The sequence below is a fragment of the Macaca nemestrina genome, chromosome 8 (genome assembly GCF_043159975.1).
Source record: "Macaca nemestrina isolate mMacNem1 chromosome 8, mMacNem.hap1, whole genome shotgun sequence".
Classification (NCBI taxonomy): Eukaryota; Metazoa; Chordata; class Mammalia; order Primates; family Cercopithecidae; genus Macaca; species Macaca nemestrina.
Window position 1 is genome coordinate 63,610,185 of NC_092132.1, and position 20,934 is coordinate 63,631,118.

At 34.1% G+C, this 20,934-nt stretch overlaps 1 protein-coding gene and 1 long non-coding RNA gene across 5 annotated transcripts in view; one reads left to right on the forward strand and one right to left on the reverse strand.

Moving 5' to 3' along the window:
- LOC105483507 (sorting nexin 16) overlaps window positions 1–15,883 on the forward strand; it is a 43,008-nt gene extending 27,125 nt beyond the window's left edge. For all 3 annotated transcript variants that reach the window (XM_011744389.3, XM_011744390.3, XM_071068053.1), the window contains 3 exons: window positions 12,260–12,396; window positions 12,993–13,112; window positions 13,874–15,883. In XM_011744389.3, the coding sequence (XP_011742691.1) occupies window positions 12,260–12,396; window positions 12,993–13,112; window positions 13,874–13,970 (354 nt within the window). In that variant the 3' untranslated portion in view covers window positions 13,971–15,883. The remainder of the gene's footprint in view (window positions 1–12,259; window positions 12,397–12,992; window positions 13,113–13,873) is intronic.
- LOC105483506 (uncharacterized) overlaps window positions 1–20,934 on the reverse strand; it is a 40,502-nt gene that overhangs the window by 13,798 nt on the left and 5,770 nt on the right. For both annotated transcript variants that reach the window (XR_988358.3, XR_011606930.1), the window contains exon 2: window positions 12,987–13,108. This is a non-coding gene — a long non-coding RNA (uncharacterized lncRNA). The remainder of the gene's footprint in view (window positions 1–12,986; window positions 13,109–20,934) is intronic.

Below are 20,934 nucleotides of genomic sequence, written 5' to 3' on the forward strand. Positions count from 1 at the left end.
TTGAATGGAATAGCAAACAGCAAAATGTTATAATTTCAAGCTATGGTAGTTTTGCACAGAAAGCTTTCAATGTTTGAGTCAAAGGTTTCTTTCATTGAAATACATAGACTTAGTTCAAGGAAAAAGTAAAAATTCATACATGTCATATAGTCAATAAAGCTCTAAAATTAAATCCCCTTTCATTTATTTTTACTGTTTCAAAATAAAATGATTTGGGGAACCTTTTTATATTTAATAATACTATGTGCAAACTGAGTTTTCTTCCATTTGAGTGTCAAAATAAGGAACCTACAGCTAAAATCAAATTTAAAACTTCAGGGGTAGGAGTGATTGTCTTATCGGTTTAGCTCATGCCTGATGCTTCTCAAATTACATTAATTGACATGTTAAAGTGTCCTATTTCTTGAAGCAGTAGCCTAGATTCACAAAACAGATTTGGTAATAGTAGATTACCTAGGATTTTGTGCAAGTTTTTTCCCCAAATGTTTAATGGTATTTAAATGGAACAGATTTAATTGGTAGGTTTGTGATGTTTTTCACTCAAGCTGAGTCAGTTCTTTGTGTTAGATTGAATGCTATGGCCTTTTTTAAAACAGCTTTATTGGAGTAAGATTTTCATCTATAGTATTCACTAATTTGTTGTTTGCTATTCTACTGAAAAGGTACAATTTAATACTTTTTAGTAAATTTATAGAGCAGTTAACACCATCATCACTGTAACCCAATTTTAGAATATTTTCATCACCTCAAAAAGAATTCCTATAAGCCATTTTACAGTCTGCAGTTCCAGCCCAAGGCAACCACTGATCTGCTTTCATTCTCTACATTTGCCCTTTCTGGATATTTCATATAAATAAAATCATACAATGTGTGTTTGTATATGTGTATTAGTTTACCATATACATAACTTTTAGATATACATTCTGCCTAATATATAGTATTATAATGTTTTACACCTGATTTATTTCGCTTAGCATGCTTTTTAGGGTATTCCATGTTATCCTCTATAATTACTTCATTACTAAATGATTTTTCATTGTTTGCATATACCAGATTTTGTTTATCCAGTCACCCGTTGAGGGATACTTAGATTGTTTCCAGTTTTGTGATATGAGTAATGCTATGAACAATTTCATATAATGTTCTGTATGAACATATGTTTTTATTTCTCATGGACTGAGAAATTCTACTTCCCTGAGAGTAGAGTGTTTGATCATGTAACAAGTTTAACTTTTTAAAGAAACCAATAAAGTTTTTGAAAGTTCCTGTATTACATTCTCACTTGTACTGTACGAGAGTTCCAGTTTTTCTATGTCCTCACAAACATTTGATATTATCTGTCTTTTGGATTATAGCCATTCTCTTGGATAGGTATTGATATTTCATTATAGCTTTAATTTTCATGTTTCTAATGATTTTTTGATATTCATCATCATGTCACATGCTTTTTAGCCATTCATGTTTTCTTCAATGAAATATCTGTTCACGTCTTGCCCATTTTTTTAAAACTTGAACTGTTTATCTTATTCAGTTATAAAATCTTTACTTTAGATATTAATCCTTTATCAGACATACAATTTGTAGATATTTTCTTCCAGTCTGTAGGTGTCTTTTCATCCTCTTAATGGCATTCTTTAAGTGCAAAAGTTTTTAATTTTAATGAAGTTTATTTTATCACTTTTTAAAATGGCTTATGCTTTTACTATTGTATTATAAAAACTCTTTGCCTAACCCAACATTACAAATATTTTCTCATATTTTTTTAATTTTATATTTTAGCTCTTACAGTTAGGTTTATGGTCTGTTTTGGGTTAATTTTTTTATAAGGTGTTAAGTAAGGGACTTAAGTTCCTATATGTATCTTAATTTTTTTTTAGTTCCTTTTGTTTAATTATGTTGACACTTCTGTCAGAAATCGAATGACCATGAAAAGAAGGGTTTGTTTCTAGACTCTTAGTTCTATCTATTGATCTTTTTTCCTATCCCTGTGCCAGTATGATACTGTCTTGTTTACTGCAACTGTATTATCGTTACTGTTTGCATAGCATATCTTTTCCCATTCTTTTACTTTCAGTCTGTTTGTATCTTTCAACTCGAGATCCATCCCTTCTACATAGCATGTAATTGGGTCTTGATCTTTTATTCTTTCTGACATCTGTCTTTTACATCTGCCATTTTGCAATTTGTTTTCTGTTTCTCTGTCTCCATCCTGTTCCTCTTTTTTTCTTGTGTAAAATAATTTTTAGTATGCCATTTTGATTCTTCTATAGAATTTTTTACTTTTTCTTATTTTTCAGTGACTGCTCAAGGTATTATATTTCAGTGAAATATAAACTTGGCTCCAATATATCTCCATTTCCTCCCTCTTTCTTTGTGTTGCTATTGTTATCTAGTTTACGTATATCTTATAAACCTAACAATACAGTGCAATAATTATTTCTTTATACAATCTTTTGTGCTTTAAAGAACTTAAGAAATGGGAAAATATATTTCATAGATTATTATTTAATTCACATGTTTACTATTTCTGGCCCTCTTCATTTGTTCATGTAGGTTGATGTGATCATCTGGTATCACTTCCTTTCAGTCTCATAATCTTCCTTTAGTTTTTCTTGTAAGACAGGTCTGCTAGCAACAAATTCCCAGTCTTCGTTTATCTGGAAATGATCATTTTTGAAAGATAGTTTTACTGACAGATTTTTTTCTTCCAGCACTTTGAATGTGTCATTCCACTGCCTTCTGGCCTCTATTATTTCTGAGAAAAAAAAAATCAACCTTTAATTATATTGTTTCCATGTGCATGATGAGCCGTTTTGCCCTTGCTGCTTTCAAGATATTCTGTTTGTTTGACTTTCAGCAGTTTGATTATGATGTATTGGGATGTGGATCTCTTTCTGTTTCTCATACTTTGGCTTCATTGAGCTTTTTGGACTTGGCAGATTAATGTTTTTTATCAAACTTTGGAATTTGTTAGCCATTATTTCTTCAAATACTTTTTCACTCCCTTTTTCTCTCCCTTCTCCTTCTAGGACTCTCATTACTTGTATATTTGTACACCCTATGTTGTGCAAAATGTCTCTGAAGTGGTGTTCATTTTTCTCCAATTGCTTTTTTCTCTGATCTTCAGATTGGAAAATTTCTATTGATCTTCAGATTCACAGATTTATTTTTTGGTCATATTAAATCTCCTGTTGAGCCCCTCTTGTTAGTTTTTCAGTTACTGTGCTTTTCAACTCCAGAATTCTCAATTGCTTATTTTTTAACTGTTCTTTCTGTTTATTGAGATTTTTCTATTTGTTGAGTCATTATCATTATCCTTATCATTAATTCAATTTTTTCTAGTGTATTTCCTGTATATAATGGTTGCATTAAAAATCACTGCCTGATATGCCTAACATTTGGGACCATTTAGAGATGGCTTCAACTGACTACCTTTTTTCCTGAGTATGCTTAGATTGACCTTGTTTCTTTGAGTGTTTTATACATTTTTTTTGAATACAAGATGTTTTTGGTGATACACTCTAGTAACTCTTGACTCTGATTTCTGCCTCTTATAGTGGTTGTTATTATTTTGTCTGTCTGTTTAGTAACTTGACTGGACTAAATCTGTGAAATTTGTCTCCTCAGCAATGTATGGTCACTGTTGTCTTTTCTCAGTGTTTTTTTCCTCATTTTATTTTTAAGCCTTTCTTGTGTTTCTGCATAGCTTAATGTTCAGTCAACAGTTGGTCATAAATTTTGCTTATATACCTTGAACTAGTAAGATTTTTACACTCTGGTAATGGATCTGTATATAGTCTAAGGAGTGCATTTAAGGTTAAGGTCATTTTCAGATATGCCATAGATTTTAGTTTCTGCTGAATCCTCTCCCATCTCCTATTCTATACACATATATGGGCTCTGTTGTCCTAGGATATGTGGTCCCAGGATCTGTGGAGAGCTTATCAAGGCCCCATAGATATATCATTTTCCAGAACTCCCTGTTAAATCCTGGCTAGATCATTGCTTCTAGGTTTCATTCAGCCTTTTGGCTACCATTTTGTCACTTCAATTCAGAATCTGTTTAGAAAATTGACTTATATTTTAAGTGAACATTGGGCTAACGAAGCTAAGTGTTTATCACTCCTTTCCAGCTCAAGGATTCCAGGATTTTTATTCCTTTAAAGTATAGTATTCTTTCTTCTTGCAAGACAGCCTTTAGTTCATTTTTAATTTTTAAATTAGCCCTTTTACAAAAATAATAATAATTTGAATATCTTTTTAGTGTTCTTAGTTCAAAATATATGCTAGTTAGTAAGTGTCAAGTATCATAATGGGCAGGGGAAGAGTGGAATCCTAACTGATTTGAGTTAGGATTTCTCATCCATGATACTGGCATTTAGAGATGGATAACTTTTTGGTGGCCATGGCTAGGGCACAGCCTGACCTGTGCCTTGAAAATATTTAGCAGCATCCTTGGCCTCTACATATTAGACACCAATAGCATACCCACTCATGACAAGTAAAAATGTCTCCAGACATTACCAAGTGTCTTCTGAGTTTAAAATCACTCCGGGTGTAGAACCACTGATTTAAATAAATCACCAAGGCAATATTAAGTTTATATACTCAACAGAGTACTGTGGAATGTATCTCCTAGACTCTTTCTCTAAAATAAATGCATTTTCCTACAGGTGTATTTGAAAATATGTGTTTGTTTGAACAGTGAATGAAAAAATTCTGTGCTTGCTCCTCTGCTTCAAAGTAAAATCTACAGTAACCTAATGAGATATATATCTCTTTTGTCTGCAGACTTACTTAAGCAGCCTCTCATTTTAAGAAAAATCCCAAAATGACTTATTAACCCACATTTCTTGGAGTGTAAAATTAAACTTATTCAAAAGATCCTCAGTTCAGCAAATCTTTAACCTACTTTTCTCTGTTCTCTATTTAAAGTAGTCATTTCTACCCCTCATATACTTGTACTAAAAGAGGGAATTAAGGTTAGGGATATAAATTAGTCTACCTTTTTTTGGGAAAATTCAAATATATTACTTGTATGGAGATAATATAATTGGAAGAAATGAGGTCTTACTGTATTAGCATTAATGAATAGATTATAATTTTAAAAAATTATAATTTTTAATATTTTATATGAATTATAAGTACAAATAAAGCAGAATTCTTAAGCCATCTATCCTCTACCTAAATTTTAATCTTCAGTTATGCTACAGGTTAAGAACTTAATTTTCTTGTTCCTAAGTGTGAGAAACCCAGAAAGGCAGATTAAAAATGCAGTGAGAATTGTAATATATAATTAAGCTGTTTTCTTAGAATCACTTGTTAGCAGATTTTCCAGTCCTAATGGAACTGTTTGATCTCTATCCCAGAAGGAAATTTATATCAATATAGCCTTCCAATGATTATTCTAAGGACAGTTTCCATTTCTATATACATCTTTCCTAAGGTACCTCCCTCATAGGGATGGATGTTAATCTTGGAAAAAACCCAAGGACTTATATAAGGTACTTTCCTAGGAATACAATTGTTTCATTGTTAGATATTTTCCTCTTCAGCTTCACTGCATATGCTAAAGAGTGCATTGGTTATAGCAGTTTGTACTTTTACCAGCAATATATTTTCCTTTTGCTCTATATCACCACAAATACAATTTGTTTGTCAATCTTTTAATTTTTGTCAGTCTGATGGGTATAAAATAGTATCTTATTGTTATTTTAGCCTAATTTTCTTGATTACCAGCCAGCTCTGGCATCTTCCATAGTAGCTGTTTGAGACTTCTGTAAATATCCTGCTCCACATTCTTTGTCACATTTTCTATGGCTCCTGTTGTTCCCTACACACCAGCACATAAAAATATTTCTCCTAAATTTCCTCCTCATGAGTGTAAACTTTTGCTTTTCACACTTAGGTCTTTTTTTTTTTTTAAGGGAATTAAATCATTTATTGATTACACCTAATAATGGATGATACACAAACTTCATTCCCATCTATAATTTTATCTGATACCATTATTCAATTTAGATATATTGCATAGGATGTGCCAACAATCATTTTTATAACCAATAATTCCACGATTTTGCTTTAATCCCTTTTAATGGTGAACTTCAGGTCACAACAGTAACCATCAGTTTAACTACAACAAGGTTTCTGAAGACAATGACTTCTCCACCCAAGCAGGTTGTGTATAAATTCCAAATAGAACCTGTCATGACTCTGAAGGAAATCTAACTTCACACTGTTGGGGAAATTTACCAGGGTGGCTTCAGAGTAGACTAACCTTACACAGCACATTAAAAAAAGACATTTATTCAGCGTTACAGTCAGACTATTACATTTAGCAATCAACAGCCTGGATGCAAAAAAAAAAATATATATATATATATATATATATATATATATACTTTAAAACCCTTTGTTGGAATGCTTTACACTTTCTACAGAACAGAAACTAAAATAACCTGTTATACAATTAGTAAGAAATACAGTCGTCCAGTTTTTTGCCCATGCACATGAGTATTTGTCTAAAACATGTCTTCTTTGTAGCAGCTAGGCCCTGCCACCACTGTGCTTGGCTGAGTTCACAAATTTGTTGCAACCTGCAGCTTCCCTGTTACTTCTCTGGCTCTCCTCTCCGACTGAGCTTTGTTTCCTAATTAAAATCTTCTGCCACTGCCATAGCTACTGCTGCTCCTGGAACCGCCATATCCACCTTGGTTTCATGGTTTGGCAAAGTATTGGCCTCCACCACCATAGGGGCCAGAGCTTCTGCCTCCAAAGCCTCCTCTCTTCATGGGTCCAAAATTTGAAAACTGATTTTTATAACTGCCAAAATCATTGTAGCTTACCATCTCTATCTCTTACTTTTACACGGCTTCCTAACTTCACAGTTGTGGCCATTCACAGTATAGTATTTCTGAATGACAATCTTATCCACAGAGTCATGGTTGTCAAAGGTTACAAAGGCAAAGCCCCTTTTCTTGCCACTGCCTCGGTCAGTCATGATTTCAGTCACTTCCATTTTTCCACACTGTTCAAAATAATCTCTTAGGTGATGTTCTTCAGTGTCTTCTTTAATGCCACCAATAAATATCCTTTTCACAGTTAAGTAGGCACCTGGTCTTTGAGAATCTTCCCTTGAGACAGCTCTCTTTGGTTCCACAACTCTTCCATCCACCTTCTGTGGCCTTGCATTCACGGCTGCATCCACCTCCCCCACAGTGGCATATGTGACAAACCCAAAGCCCTGGAGCGCCTGGTGTTTGGGTCTCTTATTACCACACAGTACGTGAGGGTTCCCCATTGCTCAAAATGGCTCCTCAGACTCTCATCAGTTGTTTCAAAGCTCAACCCTCCAATGAAGAGCTTCCTCAGCTGTTTGGGCTCTTTAGGAGACTCTGACTTAGACATGACGGCAGGGAGAAGAGAGACTTTAATGATGCTGCTTCGGCAGCATCGACGGGCAGAAAGGAGCAAGCTGACCTCAGGTCTTTTAATTGATTTAACTTTTTCTGTATGGATGACCAGTGATCCCAACCTCATGTATTTAAAAGTTCATCCCTACCTCACTGATTAGTAATGGTTCTATTCTAAATAGTTCAGTGTGAACAGGTCTGTTTATGATCACTCAGTTCTTTTTTTTTTGAGACAGAGTCTCTCACTGTCACCCAGGCTGGAGTGCAGTGGCACCATCTTGTCTCACTGCAACCTCTGCCTCCCAGATTCCAGTGATTCTCCTGCCTCAGCCTCCTGAGTAGCTGCGATTACAGGCGTGCACCACCACCCCCAGCTAATTTTTGTATTTTTAGTAGAGGGGGAGTTTCTTCATGTTGGCCAGGCTGGCCTTGAACTCCTGACCTCAGGTGATCTGCCTGCCTCAGCCTCCCAAAGTGCTGGGATTACAGGCATGAGCCACCATGCCTGGCCACTCAGTTCATTTTTAGTAGTCTCATCCCTCTGCTAGTACTATATTGTGTTAAGTACTATAATTAAATAATCCTATTAACTGGCAGAACAAGGGTGCCCTTATTCTTCCAAGTTGGTTATTCACTTTTCCATATGAATTTTAGAACAACTTCGTGAGTTCCATGAAAAAACCCTATTGCCATTTTGTTTGGAATTTTAATTCATTTATTTATTAATTTTGAAGAGTATCTTTATAGTATTGAATCCTCTTATTAATAGATCTTTGCATATAGAAGGTTTTTTTTAAGTTCTTCAATAAAAGTTTACATTTTTTTCTTAAACTTCTAAGTTTAAGAAAGTCATAGGATTTCTCATCATTTTTGTTGATGAAATAATTGGTATTTTTATTGCATTGTAAGCCATTGGTTTTATTATTGATTTTTATATATCTATTTTGTATGTCTCATTCTCTCATTAGTTTATAGATCTGTTTGGATTTTCCATATAGGTAATCATATCCCCTACAATATTAACAATGTATTTTTTGGGGGCCGGGCGCGGTGGCTCACGCCTGTAATCCCAGCACTTTGGGAGGCCGAGGCGGGCGGATCACAAGGTCAGGAGATCGAGACCACGGTGAAACCCCGTCTCTACTAAAAATACAAAAAATTAGCCGGGCGCGGTTGTGGGCGCCTGTAGTCCCAGCTACTCGGGAGGCTGAGGCAGGAGAATGGCGTGAACCCGGGAGGGGGAGCTTGCAGTGAGCCGAGATCGCGCCACTGCACTCCAGCCTGGGCGACAGAGCGAGACTCCGTCTCAAAAAAAAAAAAACAAAAAAAAAAACAATGTATTTTTTCCTAATACTTAATATCTTTCATTTCATTTTTCTGTATTATTTTGCTAGATAGGTTCTTTCAACGTTAATTGAAGCCATTAAGGTGGACATCCTTTTCCTCTCATCCTAACTTTAATGAAAATGATCCTGTATTTTGCTGTTGGATATGGTGTTTTCTCTTGGCTAGTGGTAGTTGTGAGTTATGTTGATTTGTTTATCATGTTTGTTGTTTTTAGATTAAAGAAGTTCTATTTCTAGTTAAGAGGTTGTAGGGGTGTGTGTGTGTGTGTATGCGTGTGTCTGTGTGAATGCTTTCACTTGCATCTGTATAGATGATCATATGGGTTTTTTTATTGGTGTAGTAAATTACATTCATAGATTTTCAGATGATAAAACATTTATGAGATTAACTCAAATTCAGCATTTTTTAAATTACTGGATTTGAATTGTAATGATTTTATTTAGAATTTTGGCGTATATAATATTTGTTTCTGTTACTACCCTTTGTTGGGTCTGGCATCAAAATTATACCAGTTTTATAAAACAAGGAATAGTCCCTCTTTTTCTGTTATCCAGAACCATTTGAATAAATGCGTATTGGTTGTTCCCTAAATGTTTGTTAGAATTCACCTGTAAAACAATCTGGATTTGATATTTTCTTTAGTTTGTCTTATAGTAGACTTTTAACAACTGATTGTTTCTTTAATGTCTGTGGTGTATTCAGATTATTTGGGGGCGGGAGTTTCAGCTTTGAAAATTTGTATTTTTCTGGAAATTGACCATTTTGTTTAGATTTTAAAATACATTTTTTTTCTTTTTTTTTTTTTTTCCTTTTTTGAGATAGAGTCTCGCTCTGTCGCCAGGCTGGAGTGCAGTGGCGCCATCTCTGCTCACTGCAAGCTCCGCCTTCCGGGTTCACGCCATTCTCCTGCCTCAGTCTCCTGAGTAGCTGGGACTATAGGCGCCAGCCACCATGCCCGGCTAATTTTATTGTATTTTTTAGTAGAGACGGGGTTTCACTGTGTTAGCCGGGATGGTCTTGATCGCCTGACCTCGTGATCCGCCCACCTCAGCCTCCCAAAGTGCTGGGGTTACAGGCATGAGCCACCGTGAGACTGTTGTTCTTAGTAGTATCACATGACTTTTTAAAATCTCTTAAGCTATCTTTAGTTATATATACACTTTCAATCTCACTATTGTTTCCACTGGTCTTTTTTCCTTGGGTTGGGTGTATTTTAATAGTCTTCTCAAAGAACCACTTTTTGCCTTTTTGATTCTCTTGATTAAATTCTTTTCCTCTCTCTTAATTCCTTTCTTATACTTGGTTTTAGTATGTTCTTTGACTTCTTGAATTGGATGCTTTCTCAGTTGTTTCTAGTATTATACAGTTCTTTTATATAACAGTCAAATTGCATCTCACAAGTCTTAATATTTTCATTATCATTCATATCTTATATTGTTCCTTCTAATATCTTGTTTGCTCCATAAATTTAGAATTCTCTTTAATTTTTCAAACATTTTTTTCATACATTATTGACTGTTTTTTAGTCTCTGCATTTTTTTCAGAGATTATGTTCTCTCTGACACCAGTTTTGGTTATTGTTGACAGTGTTCTGCAGTCTTTGGGATCTGCATATATGTGATAAATTTTCTAAATTTTCCATGTGTGCTTCAAAAGAATATGTATTTCTTTCTTAATTGTTAGACTCTGAGTTCAATATATGTTCATCAGATCAAACTTACTAATTTGTATTGTTAAATTTTTTTAATCTTAACTCTTTTTTTGTTTAATCCATTAATTGCCAAGAGTTATGTCAAATTTACCCCTTATGGTGTGGATTTGTTCAATTTCTTGTAATTATGCATTTAAAATATTCCTGGTGAATTATTACTCTTACTATTAGATAGAGACTCTTTGTGCCTAATAATGTTTATCATCTTGAACTGCATTCTGTCAGATATTAAGAAAACTACTTTTGGTAGGGGAGAAAAGGCTAACATTTGTCTGTTGCCTGATAAGTATGTTTCTACTTTTGTATTTTAAATATGTCTGTTTTAAACATCATAGTTTTTTTAATACAATCTGAAAAATCTGTTAAGTTTTGAGTTTATTTTATATATGGCAATTACCAATATATTTGTATTTATTTCTATTATTTTGTGCTTTTTATTCTGCTTTATAAAATGCTTTTTTCCTTCTTTCTTTCCTTTCATGTTATTTAATGAGTTTTTCTCTTTGTTCTCTGCTCTTGGTTTTTAAGTTCTGTAGTCATTGTCTTTTATTTAATGGTCATATGTTCTCATATTTTGGAAACAGATTGTTTACAGCCCTCCTCAAAGTTGGCCATCATTATCATTTCACACAGTGTTTCTTTTGATTTACCTGAGTGTTTGCCACTTTCATTCCTCACCATTCCTACTTTCATCTTTCTCTTTCCTTTGGGATTCAGTTAACTTCGTCTTAAAGTATGTAATTTAATAGTTCTTTCAGTGAATGTGTATTGGTAATGTTTAGATCTTTGATGTTCAAATGTGTTTTAATTTTGTTCTCATTCCTGAAGTGTGATTTAACTGAGTGTAGAATTCTACCTTGATAGTTATTTTTCTCAGTGCTTTAAAGTGTTTTCCACTGCCTTTGACATAGACTGTTTTATGACATCTATTCTCAGTCCCCTACTGTCCTACAATTTTATAGTAAACTGGTTTGTCTTCCTGGTGTTTTAGAGATCTTCTATTTGATTTTGGTATTTGCAATTTCAGTATCCTGTATTTATGTATGTATTTGTTTTTATTTGTCTTCCTTGGGATACATTATTTTTCCCAAAATCCGTACGAGGCTTTTTAGATTAGATTCTTCAGGAGAGACTTTACCTCGCCCACCTAGAGACCAGATTGAAACAAACAGTCTTTCTTGATGTATTCCTGTGTTGTTGAGTGACTTTTATTAATGGCTTTGCTCTTTAGGTTCTTTGCTTTATTCCTGAATCTACCATTTTTTGTCACTCACTTCCCAAAATGTACCTGACTCCTCATTTCTTGCACCATCCTGTTACTGCATCCCAAGTGTCAATATTACCAAAATGCTGTTACAGTAGTATGTCTACTGAGCTAATACAGATGGAATCAACCACAATTGACTTTTTTTAAGTGTAATCATGTATGACTAGGCAAAAGTAGATTAAGGAGAATAAAAACTAAAGCAATAGTTGCTGATTATTTTTTATCCCAGTTCTACACTAAAGGGATATCACATACTCACTTCAGGCACACTAGCTTACTACTATAAATCTTAAGAAAAAGAACTTGTAGTTATGTCCCCCTGCTGGATGGGGCTAAGAAAGTTAACATACCAGTGACCTAAAAAGATGAGAGTAGAGAACAAATCATTTGGAGTTTCATACTTTATTTTGATTATCTGTGTTCTTTGACTCTTCAATAATGCCCTTGAGAAAGATACTGCATTTGTAATTAATTGTATTCTTTTTCTGCATGTGTTTAGTTTTGTTTGTTGTTTTTTTTAAGGCATTCTGTGAAACTTTAGAAGAGACTAACTACCGCTTACAGAAAGAACTACTTGAAAAACAAAAGGAGATGGAATCACTAAAGAAACTGCTCAGTGAGAAGCAACTTCATATAGACACTTTAGAGAACAGAATCAGGTGTGTTGTGATACTTGAATTTCTACTCTAACTAATTCAACCCTTAATACTTTGGGCTAAATGCCCTTTATATTTTAATATGATTTAGGAATTTTCTGATTCTGAAAGTTGTAGGCTTTTGGCATACTTCATTGGGAAAAGTATACTTTATTTAGCATAATTTAATTTTGCTAAATAAATTTTGAACATTGAAGGATGGGAAACATCAGGAAAATAAGCCGCTAACTGTTCAACAAGATAAACATTATTCATTTTAATCATTGTTAAATCATTATTAAATAAATAATCACTATTAAATGGAATACCATTATTTTATTTAAGTAATATTTTAGTTTTTAGGCATTTATGCCAACTTTTCACATATGAAAGCTCTAGTTTGCCATCTCATCAGCATATCTTGAATTGATGCTAAAGTCATTTTAAATTAATCACAGCTACTAATTTCTCTGTTGACTTCCAGAGTAAGCTGTTTATTAGCTATGTGACTACATTAAGCCTTAACAGCTAAAGACTGCGATAGCTACATGTATTCACAACATTAAACATATGCCTGTTTTGTTCATAGAAAATAACTTGTTGCTATAACATACTTTTAGAACATTGTCTGTAGAACCTGAAGAATCACTGGATGTGTCAGAAACAGAAGGTGAACAGATCCTAAAGGTGAAGTCCTCTGCACTTGAGGTTGATCAGGATGTCCTGGATGAAGAATCTAGGTACATAATATTTCGTTTATGATAGGTTAATCCTTTGAATAATTGGAGGAAAGTGATTCTGATACTCTATAGAGTATTTTTTTATGAACTCAGTGTTACTGTATCACGAATCTACTAAGCAAGCAGAGAATGATTGGAGATATTTTAGGCTCTTCCTAAAAAAGTATCTTTGACATCAGGCTGTAAGTTTTCTCATTACTTACTTTAGAGCTGTGTCTGCATTAACTGGCCTCTGACTCGGGTAATTAATTAATTTTTAAAATATTGACAGATTACCTTAATCTCCCTCAATATCACCCTTTTTCCTTTCAAAAAATAGGACACTATAATAGCAAACTACCCTTCCTACCTAATAGGAATGATGAAAAGGTAATGTATTTAAAAGCACATAGAGTTTTTATTGCATACAAATCCAAGGTAATTGTTAATAGTTTAGTGGTAATGGTCGACTGTAATTCTGAGAACAATTTTATGTTGATAAAGGTAATTACCAAGTAGATTTTTATTGGTAAATGGTAGTTTGGAGAGCTGAAAGTGTTTAAAACCTATCTCCAAGGGTCTTACCTGGCAATGACAACTTAAAAATATTAAATTTCTGATTGAATGTTTAAATATTCTTTTACATTAAATACTTTCACACTAAATACGTAAATATTCTTTCTATAAGGTAGAAGATTTTTAAAGGTAATAGTGAAATGAAATAATAGCATGCATCCAATCCTGTCATTGACACGTTGCTTTTTTTTTTTTTTTTTTTGCAGAGCTGATAATAAACCATGCTTAAGTTTTAGTGAACCTGAAAATGCTGTATCAGAGATAGAAGTAGCAGAAGTGGCATATGATGTTGAAGAAGACTAATATATCACAAGCGGTTCCCTCCATTTAGACTATTCAGCAAATTTAGAAGAGTGGCAAATACTATTTTAAAAGCAAAAAAGAACTGTAAAACATATAGAAAAGAGCAAGAATGCACATGTATGAAGTTTACATAAAGAATTTTTTTAAGTTATTAAGATAGGAAATATATTCACTGCTGCTTTTAATTTTATCCAATTATATTTAATACACTAAAAAAAAATCTTGTTGGAATTCTGTTATCAAGGCCCACATTCTTAAATACTGTGCATAAATTATTATGGTGTTTTGCCTATATATTGCTCCAAACTACTGTGTATATATGTATGTGTGTTAAATCACCAATTATATTAATCAAATGGAAATTAATTGCATGTTACTATCTGGGTGATATATTCTTCTTTATATCTCTGACATGACATATTTTCATTAATGGTATAAATCAGTGACCATCATAGTAAAGATAAAATTTAGTTGAGTTTTTAATGTTTACATGTTTACCATCTCTAAATAAAATTTGCTTATTTGAAATGTTAATGCTCTTCAGAAAAAAAAATGACTTTCTAGTACCAAAGGAAAACTACTTGAAAGAGCTGTGATCATATAGCTAACATGATAAGAAAGCCTTGATTTTAAAAGCTGATTCATTAATGTCAAAATACTTTAATAAGTGTCATGGTTATTAATATGTTGCATTTGTTTAGTTTCCACATAATCTTTATCTCTACCTACCTAGATTTAGTGAGTTTGCCTCTTTCAGAATACTACCTCCTTTTGTTAAGGCATATTCTTTTGAAAATATAGATTCTATATAAATAGGGGCTTATACAAAAAAAATAAAAAGCCATATATACTGCAAAGTTCCTAACTGGCTTGATTCCTGACATTGCATTTTTATTTCTATATATGTGAAGATGTTATTATACTGTATTATGGCTGATTTTCTTTTTAATATATTTAGCCAAGTGATGCACTTTATGATCATTAAACTCTTTTGTGCCAAGTTTAATTGGTGGATTTCTTTAGTAAGTAGAGTTAGGAGAAAGAATTATGTAGTGCCTTTACTATTTCACTTTCTACAAAAGTCTCCTAGAGTCTATGAGTCAGCTTTATGAAAAAATGTTTGTTTATTTCAGCTTTGTGTACAGTCATTGAAAGTGCCTTGTTTGATTTTTATAGTGTGAAGTTATTTATTTTCTGTTTTCACTGTTTTGCATATTGCTGTTAATATGCATTGTAATCATGCTGGCATTTTGCAGTCCCAGTCGGTATGCTTTCTAAAAACTGAGGGAAACTTACTGAAGAAGTAGAATAACAACCTCCATTTTTTTCTTCACTATCTAAAAGTTTATCAGTATCTTGATGTATATATTAAGGTGTGGCTGTTTAAAATTCTACTGACATATATCAACACATCCAATGGCTGTTGTTAACCTTTGGAGTAAAAAGGAGATAACTTTTTACCAAATAACCAAAAATTTTTAGTCTTTATCAAAGTGCACAGGTATGCTCTCAGAACATTTTTCACAATGTATATTAGAAATATGTTTGCTATCCTTAGAGACAGAAATGAATATAACAAGTTGATCTGCTTATTTATTAAAATTATTATTCTGGACTTGCAAAAGGCTTAAAAAGAACAATCATTTAATAAGTACAATTCTGAATCTTATATAACAGATCTTTGCCAAATTCTAGATATTATAGTGTTGACTGACTGTTCTAAAGTGAACCACCTACTTTTTCAATCTGGCTTTTTGGAAGATTGTATTTAAAGTTCTGCAAGGATGAAGAAAAAAATCTGTTAATTAGGTAAACCACTATTATTTATATTTATAATTTACTTTTTTTTTACTTTTGTAATGCATTTTACTCCCAGTATTATGTTCATTTAATAAATTATTTTTTCACTACAACAGTAGCAGTGTTGTTCATATGTTGAATACCGTTTTCCCCCTCCATTTTCTATATTCTCCCTATCTTTTACAATTATTGTAAATTGAATTATATTTAAGTGGTGAATTTCACAGATGTGGAATGAGTCTGATTTTCTTTCTAGGTTTACACTTTATGTTGCTGATCATTTTTTGAAAGTCTTTGTGAATAGTTGCAATGCACTTTAACATAACCTGTATTAATAATTTTAAAAATTGAATGCAACTGAAACATAACATTTTTGTGGACAATCTTTTAACTTAACCTTTTAAAAATAAGTTTACATATAGTTAGTACAACCATAAGACAGCATTTTAAAATATATCTACTACACTGAGATCAGCCATTTACAGCACATTTATTTAGAAAACCATGCTTAGATAAATTATGTGGTCTACTTCAGTCTGTGATATTAAAAGGGAATAGTGGCTTTACATATAAAAAATAATTTGGTTTTGAAATGGATTTTGTTACTTATAGAAACACATGAGTTTGGAGATTATGATAAGACAAGTTTGTATTCCCAACTAGCAGAGAGAGGAATCTAAATTTTATCCTCCAGGAAATCTTCAGAGAGCTACATATGTGATCCCCATTTTGGCTCTTCATAGAATTACTGTTACTGCGTTACACTTTGTTTCTATGCTGTTGGCTCCTAATAGCAAACACAGTCATCAAAACATATTTTCAAGACATGTGTTTTTAAGGCTAATGGCTACTATTAAATATATCACATAGTGTGCCTTTTATGAAGACCCAGAGGAGAAAGTTCTCTTGGGTCTTGATCTCAGCAAAATATGTGCTTCTCCTAAACAGTTGATTTTCAGTGGGGGTAGTGTGGGGTTTTTTTTCTTTGTTTTTTTTTTGTTTGTTTGTTTGTTTGGTTTTTTTTTTGAGACGAAGTCACTCTGTCGCCCAGGCTGGAGTGCAGTGGCACAATCTTGGCTCACTGCAGCCTCTGCCTCCCAGGTTCAAACAATTCTCCTGTCTCAGCCTCCCAAGTCACTGGGACTACAGGTACACATCACCATGTCCAACTAATTTTTGTATTTTTAGTAGAGACAGGGTTTCACCATATTGGTCAGGCTAGTCTGAAATTCCTGACCTCAGGTGATCCACCTGCCTCAACCTCCCAAAGTGCTGGGATTACAGGTGTGAGCCACTCCAACCAGCCTAATTTGTTTTTCTCTCTTTTTTCTATTAGCAGTTTTTTATTTTATTTTTATTATACTTTAAGTTCTGGAATACACATGCAGAACATGCAGGTTTATTACATAGGTATACACGTGCCATGGTGGTTTGCTGCACCCCTCAACCCATCATCTACGTTAGGTATTTCTCCTAATGCTATCCCTCCCCTAGCCTCCCACCCCCCAACAGACCCCAGTGTGTGATGTTCCCCTCCCTGTGTCCATGTGTTCTCATTGTTCCAACTCCCACTTATGAGTGAGAACATGCAGTTTTTCGTTTTCTGTTCGTGTTTGCTGAGAATTAGTTTCCGGCTTCATGTCCCTGCAAAGAACATGAACTCACCCCTTTTTTATGGCTGCATAGTATTCCATGGTGTATATGTGCCACATTTTCTTTATCCGGTCTATCATTGATGGGCATTTGGGATTTGTTTTCATCTTAAAGAGTCTTTTGGTTGCTCTCTTTGTCTTTTGGGCAGCTCTCTTTGTTGCTCCTCTTTCTCTTTTGGGCAGCTCTAGGCCAAATTGTAGTTCACTTGTATGGTTATGCTTTTCTGTTGTAATCATGACTTTATTTTTTATCTTCTTCCATTTTTTCCCCCTATTTTAGTTCTATTAGAACATACATATTTTGGGGGCCAGGTGCAGTGTCTCATGCCTGTAATTCCAACACTTTGGGAGGCCAAGGTGGGTGAATTGCTTGAGCTCAGGAGACCAGCCTGGATAGCATGCATGGAGAAACTCCATCCCTACAAAAAACTAGTCAGATGTGGTGGCCTGTGCCTGTAGTCCCAGCTCCTGAGGTGGAAGAATCACCTGAGCACCAGAGTTGAGGCTGCAGTGAGCTGTGACTGCACCATTGCCCTCCAGCCCAGGCATCAGAGCAAAATACTATTAAAAAAAAAAAAAAGAAAACGCCTTGAAAGAAGATCACTGAATAATATGGAATGCACTTAGAAATGCTAGCTAATGGTAAGCTATAGGTGGATTTTTGACTAGAACACAGTATGAAGTCACGATCATGGTTTTCAGCCTCAAATCAAAACAGACCTCACTTGTCACTTTCTTATGTATATAATTAGAGAAAATTAGATCAGTGTCATCTCAACATAAAATAATAAGCAATGCAACCAATGTATACTCAATAATGTTTTATTATAGTAGACATGGTGAGAGTAAGTATAGACCTTAAATAATGTTTGCAGCCTAGCTAATTGTAATCAAAGACATTAGCAGTAGTCAAATAGTGATTAAGGTGTGAAATATAAAGCCCCACATTTGGGTTATTAAGCCTATAACTCTGGAGGACTCTAGAATGAGCTGATCTGCTAGTCCACGCTTCTATAACAGTTCCTTTGAATAGCAGACTGTTCACTGGCTAACACTACAGATACTTATATTCCTCTTCTGCTTTGCCACCTCTTAGATAGGAATGAGAAAAACTAAATACTCGTTTTTGCAGCTGCACTTGCAGTTAGCTTTGACCTTGTCACAGTTACGACCAATGAGATAAATGGAAGTCTGCTGGTAGCTTCTGGGAAGTCTGTTCCCATAAGGCAAGCATGCTGCTGATACAGCCTTTCCCCCTTCCTCTCATTTTGATCTCAGATGATGTTCAGAGCTCCTATGGCAACCATCTGCAAACATGAGTGTGACGAGTCTGAGGGAAGGGTAAGAGAATCACAAAGATTCTGGCCACTTGCCAAGCAGCTGGAAGTTGTAGGTTTTTTGTCAATTGTACCAAGATAAAGACTATCTTAAAATTGTATTTTTGATTAAAGCTTCAGAAAAAAGAAAGTTTTTCAAAAAAAGTCTATTTTGTCTATGACAAATGTCTATGACATTTTGTTAGCAAAGACAATAGGAGGGAAAAAAATGGTTTTCTTGAAAGCTAAAGAGGAGAGAATATCAGACATTCAAAGTCTCTTACCTCTGAGGTTCCTTTTGGTAAACAAAATATGTATGAAACAGAAAGCAGTCTATTGTATTTTCTGTGTGTGTGTGTGTGTATGTGTGTATGTGTATTAGTCTACTCAGATGGCTATAACAAAATGCCACATTCTGGGTGGATTATACAACAGAAATCTATTTTCTCATAGTTCTAAAGATTGGGAAGTCCAAGATCAAGGTGATGGCAAGGTAAGTTTCATTCTGAACTATCTTCTCCTAGCTTGTAGGCCGCCACCATTTTACTGTGCATTCAAATAATCTATTCTTTGTGTGAGTGAAGCGTTGAACAAACATTTTTGTGTTTCTTATAATTAGATGGTTCCTATCAGATCAGGGACCCACCCTTATTACTTCATTTAACCTTAATTATTTATCTCCTTAGTGGCCCTATCTACAATACAGTCACACTGGAGGTTAGTGCTTTAACATAAAATTGGGGAGGAGACATAAACAGTCCGTAACAGTAGAGTATGCATATAGCATCGTTAAATGTTTACAAAGATGTTTCTCAGTTCCAAAGATTAGTTTATTCCTTTATTTGTTCATTCAACAAACATGTTTTGGCACAACTTAATAAAAATTATTAAGAAACACATGATCCCTTCAAGGAGTTCAGATATGGCTTTTTCTACAGGATAATCTATGTGAAACAAACATCTGTCTGGGAAAATAGTTTACATTTTGTTAGCGAAGGAGAAAAGTTGTTTCTCTTGAAAGCCAAAGGAAAGCAAAATATCTTTTAGACTAATCAAAGGTGCCTTAACTTCTGAGAGTCTTTCCAGCAAACCACATTATGACTGTGCATCACTGTGGTTAATGTGGCACAGATATTCATGGTAAATTCATAGAGGTAAGCTTGGTAAACTATAGAGATGTGAGGGCCAAAAAGGAGGACAAAGATTGTCAAAAAGCAGAATTCTAGCACATTTTAGTTACTTTCTTAAAAGATAGAAGACCATACCCAGCAGAAAGTTTGGCTCCAGTCTACTCAAGTAGTATTGTTCATATACTATTAATAAACTTATTTAAAATTTTTAAAATACAGCTGATATGCATAAATTTGGAAACAAACCAAATTCGTGGTAATCATCCATCTCTCTTGGGGGGAATAGGAATACCTAGGTGTCCTAAAAAGGATGCTACTAGTCACAAGCATTCAGGGTGCCATGAGTGTGAGCAGCATGTTTTATAGAGAAAGGGAAAACTGTGGCAGGCCTATTATGTGTGTATTTCAGGGTTGGAGAGTGTGGGGATTATTTCCCTTATACCTTAAATCGATCCATTTCTTTTCATCTCCACTGTCACAAAACTATCTCAAATGAACGATTACAATAGTCTTTTCCTTTTTCTTTTTTCTTTTTCTTTTTCTTTCTTTTTTTTTTTTTTTTTTTTTTTGAGACAGAGTCTGGCTCTGTCGCCAGGCTGGAGTGCTGTGGCATGATCTCGGCTCACTGCAACCTCCGACTCCCTGGTTCAGGCTATTCTCCTGTCTCAGCCTCTCGAGTAGCTGGGACTACAGGCACGCGCCACCATGCTCAGTTAATTTTTGTATTTTTAGAAGAGACGGGGTTTCACCATATGTGGAATCTTGAAAAAAAGAGGAGTTGATATCCTAGAAGTAGAGACTGAGGAGGAGAGGAAGCAAAGGAAGACAGAAAACTGTTGGTCAACTGGGAGAAAGTTACAATTAGATAGAAGCAATATGTTGTGGAGTTTTATTGCAAGCGGGGTGACAATAGTTAACAATAGTTAAGAGTAAGTCAATGTATATTATAAAATAACTATAAGAGAGGCTTTTGAATGTTCTCACCACAAAGAAATGATAAATATATGAGGTAAAAATGAATATGCTAAATACTCTGTTTTGATTATTATATAACATATATGTACCA